At 33.4% G+C, this 9,643-nt stretch overlaps 1 protein-coding gene across 1 annotated transcript in view; it reads right to left on the bottom strand.

Moving 5' to 3' along the window:
- Window positions 1-5,482: 5,482 nt before the first annotated feature.
- Window positions 5,483-9,643, bottom strand: part of LOC145277934 (transmembrane protein 209-like) — a 40,939-nt gene continuing 36,778 nt past the window's right edge. The window contains exons 15-16 of the mRNA XM_080130011.1: window positions 8,408-8,481; window positions 5,483-5,736 (exon numbers count right to left, since the gene is read on the bottom strand). Coding sequence (XP_079986137.1) covers window positions 5,685-5,736; window positions 8,408-8,481 — 126 coding nt within the window. The 3' untranslated portion in view covers window positions 5,483-5,684. The remainder of the gene's footprint in view (window positions 5,737-8,407; window positions 8,482-9,643) is intronic.

Below are 9,643 nucleotides of genomic sequence, written 5' to 3'. Positions count from 1 at the left end.
CAGGATTTCATGTAGGCAGCGCAGCTCAATGGAGGTGACTGAGATGGGGCGCATCTGGGAGGGCTCTGTGATGACTTTGGACTTAGGAACCAACATGACCCTACTTCGACACAGGGCCGGAGGAGGTGATTCTGCCAATAGTACCAGGTCAAGAAACACGGTGACGATCTTTGAGATTGGCATAGTGTTCACGGAGGAGAGGCCATCCAGCCAAAGAGCTGATCTACTCATGGACTTAAGGACCGCCTCAACTTCAGCGATGCTGAGGGGTGCAAGCACCATTCTTCCTCCTTACAGGGACCAACTGGCTTCTCGTCTGCTTCGCCCATCGCAGACAGTCTGTCGACCCAAAATTCGAAATCTTAGGAAGATTTTGTTTGAATTTTACCTCCCTCCATCCCCCAGAGAGCATCGAGGCCACACATCCCTTTTTGTTGGTCGCATGCAGCCTTTGGGTCGCCACATACACCTCTTCTCAGCTCGGGGTCTAGGCAAACGTTTTGCCTTACCAATATTACCAGCTCTCTCACCGGTACCCTGTCACGCAGTTTTGCACTCCTTTCCCTTCCGCGATGATAGGTATTTAAGGAAAAAGTCGTTCAATAGTTTGCCCACTACCCCATTGTTGGGCATATCATGGATCAAATTTAGCATCCACCACAGCTCGGCTAGATCAAAGCTGGATCAACCTCATTGACAAGTATTTCAACTTCACGAACAATATCTTGACACCAGGCATGGTTTTCATGCTCTGGATCCTTCGCTCATTCTCAAGGGACAAACCATTGTCACTGGTCACCGGTTCCCTCCTTCTACCCTTCATCCTTCTCGACGGGAGTTGTATATTATGGTGCTGTAATTGGCGTTTAATGGCTTCAACTGTTCGATTTAATTTGGCCGCAAGCGCAGTGTACAACTTCATCCTTGACTCGCATTTATCTTCTAACTCATCCACCAATAGCGAAAGAGTCGCATTTCGCATTGTCCTTGCTAGTCCACCTACTCCTCCTCATGAAGAACCATCCTTCATGCTCCTTGTTCAGTTCTGATCGATGTTGCGACCAAAGATGAACCCCAAGGCCCCTCTTCGTCCTGAACACAGAACTGCAGTACCTACACTTGTAGGGCCTGCACTACCCCCGCTGCCCTTGCTACTAGGCCAACCGTCACCGACATTGATTCCTGCGGCTCCTGTGGGGGCTGCTTTACATTGAGGCATTTGTTATTTTCTGAAACCAATGTCTGAATCCCTGACAGGTGGTTGTGCTCTTAGCCGCACACCATTGCTGGCAGACATTACCAGTTCCACCACGAGGAGGTGTCACAACCTGAGAACCAAATCAAGACTGTGGCGCTCTACTAAGAGCCGGCAAGGAGACCGCTATGCTCACACCGCTGGAAACCAAACCAGTCGACCGTAGACCCGGGAAATTGCCAAGAACCCTGGCTGTCTCCACCAAACTGTTTATTTTATTTATTTATTGTGAATTTTGCTTTAACCTAAATTTTATTTTCAGTATTTTGGTTTAATTTGGCTCGGATTGTGTAGAAGCATTGGGACTGGATTCGACTTTCTTCAGAAAGTCGTTACAACTGGAAATTTCTGCATACATGTCCATAAAAGGAACAAAAAAATAAATTTAAAAAATACTCGGGATGGACTGAAAAAAAAATTTATCCTAAAACATTATGGTTTCCATACTTCCTTTTATTATATATCATTTATTTAATTTAAAAAAAAAAGAAATTAAAGTTTATAGAAGGCAGAACAATGCAAAGGTATGATGGATAGATTCAAACCGACGCAACTTAAGATATAATGGTTGAACCATCTATGCAGTTTTACTTTTATTGATCCAAGTCATGTGTATAACCATACTTATATGCATATACATATATTTTATACAATATTTTACATGTAGGATGTTCTTACTTGCGTCAGACAGTATGTCCATGATGTTATATTTTAAGATGTCTTCCTTTCATCAGGCGTGTGTTCGACTTTCAAATGTGCATGGCAGGTTTTATTGTAGATGGGGAACAGGTTTGCAGAAATTGGAAATTTATCTGTTTCAGATGCATAATTTATTAATATCAGACGTGTATTACTCAATATTACTTGCTGTTTTTTTTGTTTTGTTTTTTTAATATTAATATTTAGCCCTAATTTTTTTTTTAATTTTATTTTGGGAGGAAATTATACTTTTCTTCCACCTTAGAATGGGAAAATAAAACAGTCTACTCTGATGGTGTGCTGGGAACTCTTATTTTTAACTAACATAACTCATAAGATGAATGCGGTATTATGGGGATTAAAAATATGAATGTGATGTATAAATGAAAGAAATGAAAGGTATTATAAGTGTACATTGTGTAATTAAAAATATTACCAATGAAAAACTATCAGATATCCAAATTCATGGCTTTGAACTTACCAATAAATAGAATGGAATTAGGATGAAGTCATATGGTGTTGTGCTGAGTGTTCCTTTCAGCAGCTAGCATAATTGAGATATTGAATTTACATATTGTTGTATTGGCACTTGTACAGTTTAATCAAGACATTAAAAAATGAGAATATCGAAAAAAAAAAAAAAAAAAAAAAAAAGGTTATATTGTACGTATCCGTTTTAGACTGAAAATCTGCGAAAAAAAATTTCACTAAATTTTATCGAGTACCTTTTTTTTTTTTTTTCCAGTGGAAAAACACGTTTTTATGACAGCACGTTGTAAGTAGCCATCTTAGAACTTTTTTGAACACGCCATGGGGAGATAACTCAATTTAAAGTGCCGACACTCCCTCTCCATCTTTAATACTAGCTTTTCTTCCTAAAAATCAAACCGTTTGCTCGGTATCAAATTTTTTTGCTGTAAAATAAAAAAACTACTTGATGAAATTAAGTGAAATTTTTTTTCATAAACTTCATTCCATAACGGATACGTAGAATTGAAACTTTTCGATATTTTCATTTTTTAATGTCTTGATTAAACAGTATAAGTATCGTATCAAACTAAGTAAAAAATATTTTTTGAAAATTTAAAAAAAAAAAAAAAAAAAAAATTGTATGGAGCAAAAAATGCTGCAGATATATATATTATATCAGATATATAACATTCTTTAAATGTGAGATGATATATAATTATTTCCACAATCAGACAATGTTCAAAAGTTAAAAAAAAAAATATTTATGATTTGAAAAAAAAAAAAAAAAAAAAAAGTAAACAATTTTTTTTAATATAAAGGAACTTTTTTCTTTTTTGACTTTTTTTTTTTTCCAATACTTCCCGTATCGTTATAACTGTCATTTATTATTTCAAAAATTAAACAGGCATAAAAGTAAACAAAGATTCCAGGAACTTGCAGAATCAAAGTCGCTTAAATAGCAATTCGCCAGCAGCAATTAGTCATACATATTTAATCAAATCATGAAAAAGCGATAAGATGAATAAACTTTGGAAAATAGCAAAATTGTGTATATACAAATATATAAGTCATAAAAATATACATGGAAATTTAGTTTTACAGCATTTTCCACATTCTATCCCTCATAAGAACTCGTCAGCCTAAAATGTATGGAATTTGTTTTTATTTATTTATATATGTGTGTGTGTGTGTGTGCGCGCACACACACTAGTAAATATACCTGCAGAAAGCATTGCACTTTGCTGTACACAAAGCACCCTTGCAGTAAGTAGATTTTGCAAGAGCAACTATTGCTTAAGGTGTTTAAAAATTTCTAACCACCTCTTGAAGTAACTGAAATCAACTATGAAGATTGGTTGAGAGGATGGGGTTGGTGGAGGAGAGTGATCCGATTCAAATTCACAAAGAAGTTGGCTGGCGCTATGGTGGCAAACCCCAACTTGGTGTGTACCATCCCTTTGAGTGGTGAAGAACCACACCAAATATGACCTTAACCTTTGAAAAATGGTATACACCATCCCTCGATCAGAGGCCATCATCATGTCACGTTTGGTCATGATCAGTCCAGTGGTGTGGGCTGTAAGAGAGTGTATATATATATATATATATATATGCACACATATACATAGGCTATAATCTTGACCTTTACCTTGGAAAATGGTGCGCACCATCCCTAAGTGGGGGACCATTATCATGTCAAGTTTGGTCATGATCGGTTCATTGGTGTGGGCTGGAGGAGAGTTGTACACAGACCCACATGAATGCTACTGCTATATATATATATATATATATACACACACGGTGTTAAGGTTAGCTAACCAATCAGACTCATGGTTATTCCCATTTATGAGTGAATATTTTTATTAACCAATGTCAGAGCTTTTCTCAGAAAAAGGTCAGCTGACTCCTTTTCCTCTTGCTTTGTTCAGTTTTATATAGCAAACCTCATTGCTCTAATATAAAATACAATATAGGCATTAGGGTGTGGGGTGGCAATATTTTCATAGGGTATGTAAAATTTTAGAATATTAAAAAACTGAGTCCTTAAATAAAAATAAATGTAAAATATCAAAACGGTACCCCCTCCTCCTCCTCCTCCTTTGAAAGACTAGTTGATTTGTAAACTTATTGGAATAACATTTCACATGAAGTACATATTCCAATATATTTCTGAAGTGAAGGAGTTGATCCAAACTTAAATATAATCCCCCCTCCCCCAACTACAACCATCCTTCTGTAAAATGATTGGGAAGCATTCATGTAAAAAAAATTTTTTTAAATTTAAAAAATTATAAGCAAAAGCGAGAGTGCTCAGATGAAAAATAAAAAATTGTTGAGAATGAATCCTTTACATAATATACATAAACTTAAACAGCAGAAGATGAATTAATCTGACCATGAAAATGAGAAATGAAGTAAATGCAGTTTTCACAGCCTGTTTATGGAAAGCCAACATTGTTCGTTTTGGGCCATAGGCAGCTAACAGGCTTCCTAGCTTCTGGTGCGTCTGCTACCAGAGCGGTGACAAGGCAAATCAGTTCCTTCATTTTTTATTGTTTTTCAGTATTTCTATTGTGAAGAAATAATTCTTAAAAAAAAAAAATAAAAAATAAAAATAATTTCAATAATTCTTAATTTATTAAAAATAATTCTTAATTTTTTAAACATATTTTCAATAATTCTTTAAAAGAAAAAAAAAGAAAAAATGAAAAAAGTCTTCCCAATAATTCTTAAAAAAAAAAAAAATAAAAAAAAAAAATAATTTAAAAAATTCTTAATTAAAATAAGATTGAAAAACTTTTCAATGGTTATTAAATTGAAAAAAAAAATAATCAGAAAAACATAAAAAGAGTACATGCTCAGGGGAGATATAGGCATGACAGAAAAAAAAAGCGAAGGAACTGATTTGCCTTGTCACTCCTTTTGGTAGCAGACCAACCAGAAGTTAGGAAGTATGTTAGCTAGCTGATTATTACCCCCCCCCTTTTTTTGGGGGGGGAGGGGGCTGAAATTTTGAGATGAGGATATTTCTTTAACAAATAATTCAGTTATAAGTCATTTCTGATGAAAATTTTGACGTTTTATGAAGGGTCTTCTCCATTTCAGCTCCAACAATTGATTACAGCTTGGATAACTGTTCAATTTCAGTTTGTTTGTTTTTCTTTCTCTGAAAGCGGCAAAATCTAAGTTTTGCTTTCTTTAGTTTGTTTTTGATGTGAAGAGGAAAATAAATCAAGGAAGAATTAAAAGGTAATTTGTTTCAATTCAGGATCCATAAGACATTGACACCGGATAATCCCAAGTTTACTCGACTGAAAAAAAAAAAAGAAAAAGAAAATTAGAAGATGATATAACGTAGAGATAATAAAATAACACACATATAAACATGGCAAGAAGTGATATGAATGGATTTGAGATAATGAAGGATAATTAAAGACCTAACCAGAGATAGGTTGGTTTGAAAGTCATTTTTTTATTAGCTATTATGGAAATTGCACTAGACAAACCTTGAAGCCACTTGATGTCAGAAGTTTATATATATATATATATTACTATAAACTCAAAACCTAGCCAACAATAATTTTTAGATTGATAGTTTCTAAAACAGCAATTTCCTTTGTCAGAAACATCATTAATAAAACGTAGAGACTAAAGGACAGCTAAAAGCTGTCCAACACATGCCAGCATGTAAAACGAACGTTAAATTGAATATGGTGATGGTAATCTATTATATTTCTTTTTGTCTGTTTTTTTTTGGAAACTACTTGGCATATCTGACAGAAATTTTGTACGGATCTTTGCTATAATAAGGTGCCGGGAACTAAATATGTTATCTGTTTGGATTAATAGGGATTAGTATTTGGATTACTAGAGATTAGTATTTAATGCAAAAATGAGCACAATTGCATAAAAAAAAATTCAACCATCAGTTTGTCAAAGCAGGCATATTAAGTCACTGAGCCATAACTTTTGCCCATTTTTATGTGTTAAAAAACCTAGTTTCATAAATGACGCAAATGATCTCTTAATAACATTTCATCACTTTCATCTTTTTTTGCTCTTATTCTATAAAAGTATCACTCATTTCTGTCACTCTCTCTGTTTATTAACAATCAAAAAGCAATAAAGGAAGTAAGATTTGAATAGTTCATCATAAACAAAAGAGAATATCATCACAATCAGTAATACTATAAAATCTTCATTTGGAGAGGAAAAGAGATATATGTAGCAGAAAGAGGCTCATTTTATATTTTGGATTTATTTTTTTAATATTTAACTGACTTTGAAAATTCACTTTTCCTAATTTCAAAAACAAAATGTAACCCAAACTCAATGGGTGACTCAACATGTTACTTTTTTTTTTATTATTATTATTATTATTTAATAAGCACGGATTTAATTTGGTTCAATAAAATGTTGATGTGTTATAATAAAATCTTTCTTTTTCTAATCCATAGTTATCTCGCCAAATTTTCAAAGTCAGACCTAAATAGCATTTAAGCTGACAAATCAAACTTTCACAAGTCTGCTGCAGCCTGGGCAATGCCAGGTATGTATAGCTAGTAGCCAATAAAAATGGGCCCATTTTTGTAATTTGTTTCTAAAAAATTCATCAGGTGTAATGTTAAAAATAACGTGAAATTGAACCTGACAAAAAAAAAAAATATATATATATATATACACACACACACACACACATATATATTTCCCCAAAACCTCTGGCCTCTATAAAAGGGAGACTAAAACTTGCTACTATGGTTTCAAATGATCTGAAATAACAGCAAGAGGAGAATTGATTCCAAATATTTCTTGTTATATCTCCCCTCTTTTGGTGAAAAGAGTATGATTATGAATATCACCAGTATTAAATAATCCTTATACACTGTGAAATTTACTTTATGTATGAAAACCAAAGAGGGGAGATAAGGTGTGGTGTCTGTTCTTCAGATGCTGCACTTCATTTTCTTGTTCTCTTTCGGTGGAGGAGAAATCCTTCACGACTGAGACAATTTTTATTTTTGTACCTTTTCTCCACGTTAAAAAACGACCCTGGTGTCTAACTCTGTCCCATGGGGAGGCATAGTAAATAGGTATAATATATGAGAAATATGTTAAATCAAGTCTCCCCTTGTTATTATTTCAGATCATTAGAAACCATAGCAGCAAGTTTTAGTCTCTTCCCCCATCAAGGCCAGAGGTTTTGGGGAAATATTAGATATTTGATAATTCATATGCAAAACTAGGAAAACAAATGACTATGATTGAAGTATTAGTAAAGGTGTAGCACCCCTCCCCCCAAATCCTTTAAAATTACTTATAGGTTTTTGAGAGTGCTGAAAACTAAAATAACAGTTAAAATCCCAGGAAACAAGTAGTTTCCAAGATATGAAGAAATTATAGTTTTAAAACGTGGGGATCACTTTTCTATATTAATTTAACATAAAATGAACAGCCACTCTTTTTTTGTAGGGGCGGGGGAGCGTCTTATTTTTTTTTAGGGATGGTGTTTATTTGGTAATTGTGGCATGGTTAACCAACACAAAACCTACCTTAAAAACTTTTTTCTTTAGGTTTTCGGGGGTGCTGAAAATGAATATCGCATTTAAATTTTCTGCAAATAAGTATTTATCCGGGTATTAAGCAATGTAATTCTTTATGTTATAAGTGGTGCCCATTGTTGTAGGCACAAGCGTGCGCATATCTTTGCTTAATACCCGGAAAAATACTTATTTGCGGAAAATTTAACTGCAATATTTGTTTTCAGCACACCCAAAAACCTATGGAAAACAAGTTTTTTTTAAAGGTAATTTTTGCGTTGGTTTTACAGCAGGCACATGCTAACCATGGACACTTATTTTTGCCTCTCTGCATCGTTATCACAGGAATACGATTTACATATGTGTCTTTATATAAGCAGTTTTTTGGGGGGTAATTAATTTTTAAATCAATAACACAGTTTGCTTTTAATAGTTTTATACTTACCCTAACATGCCATCTTCTTTAGTTTTAATGTGATAAAGAAACATTAATAATGCCTGGAACATATTGTTTCTTCCCTACAGGAAAAAAAAAAAAAAAAAAAAAAAAAAATGGTGACATGAATTAGTAAAATTACATGGCATTATTCAATAGAAATAAAAAATATTAATTTATTACAAGTGTACCCATACCATAAAATAAAGATGTGAATGGCCAGTGATAAAAAAAAATCTGAAATGAAGATGAATTTCCCAACCTGGATGTCATGCTCAGTCCTACCAATTTCTCAGCCTGCACCCCAACCCAATGAAATTTAATGAAAAATGATTTTCATTTCCGAACCATTCTAGGTTTTTAGAGTGGTTAATCAAAAACAATTTTTGCTATGGGAGATAAATTCTGTGAAGGAGAAAGAGGAACAAAATCAATCCAAATAATGAAAAAAAAAAAAAATAAGGAAAGCTTAAAAAAAAAAAATTTTTAAATGAAGAAATCTCATCCGCTTTTTTTCATAGAAATTGCTCCAGACAAGACATGATGCAAGAAAAAAAATATTTTAAAGTTAAAAACAAGCCAATGCTAAGTTCTTTCTTTTTTTTTTTTTTTTTTTTTTTTTTTTTACTTGATTCTCTACGAGTTCGACACAAGGTCGGTTTTTAATTGGGAGGGGGGCAGCTCCCCAAAAAGAGGCACTCTGGATAGTAACAAAATTAAAAAAATGTATCAGTCATGAAGGATTTCTCCCTCATTAATGAAGACCAAAAAAGTGTAATGCAGCATCAGACAGATGCTACACTTTGATCTTAGCCTTATTTTGTCAGAAACATCACTCATGAATGTGAGGACTAAAATGAAAATAAAGGCAATCAAGAGTTATGGATCTGTTGAAAGTAAACATCAGGTCTATTGTCTACCGTTCTTGATAAAAAAAAAAAAAATCATGGCTGAATATTTATATCGATATGTCTAAAATGTTGGCTATATACACTCCTGATAAAAAATTTAAGACCACTTGAAAATCTTTAAAAAGAAACCTTTTTTTAAGGATAGATTTTAAACCCCTCTCACTTAAGGTTATCAATACTACAACCTAAGAGGTTATGGAAAAAAATAAAGCTACATTCCAAATATTTAATTAAAAAATTTACATTTTTATAAAATGAGGCATTTTGCACTTTACGTTGAGTTTAAAATCTATGCTTAAAAAAGGTTTCTTTTTAAAGATTTTCAAGTGGTTTT

The sequence above is a fragment of the Euprymna scolopes genome, chromosome 6, assembly GCF_053919585.1.
Source record: "Euprymna scolopes isolate OS-2025 chromosome 6, ASM5391958v1, whole genome shotgun sequence".
In the NCBI taxonomy this organism is placed as follows: Eukaryota; Metazoa; Mollusca; class Cephalopoda; order Sepiida; family Sepiolidae; genus Euprymna; species Euprymna scolopes.
The sequence above is the reverse complement of the archived record's forward strand: the minus strand, read 5'-3'. Positions and strand labels throughout refer to the sequence as shown.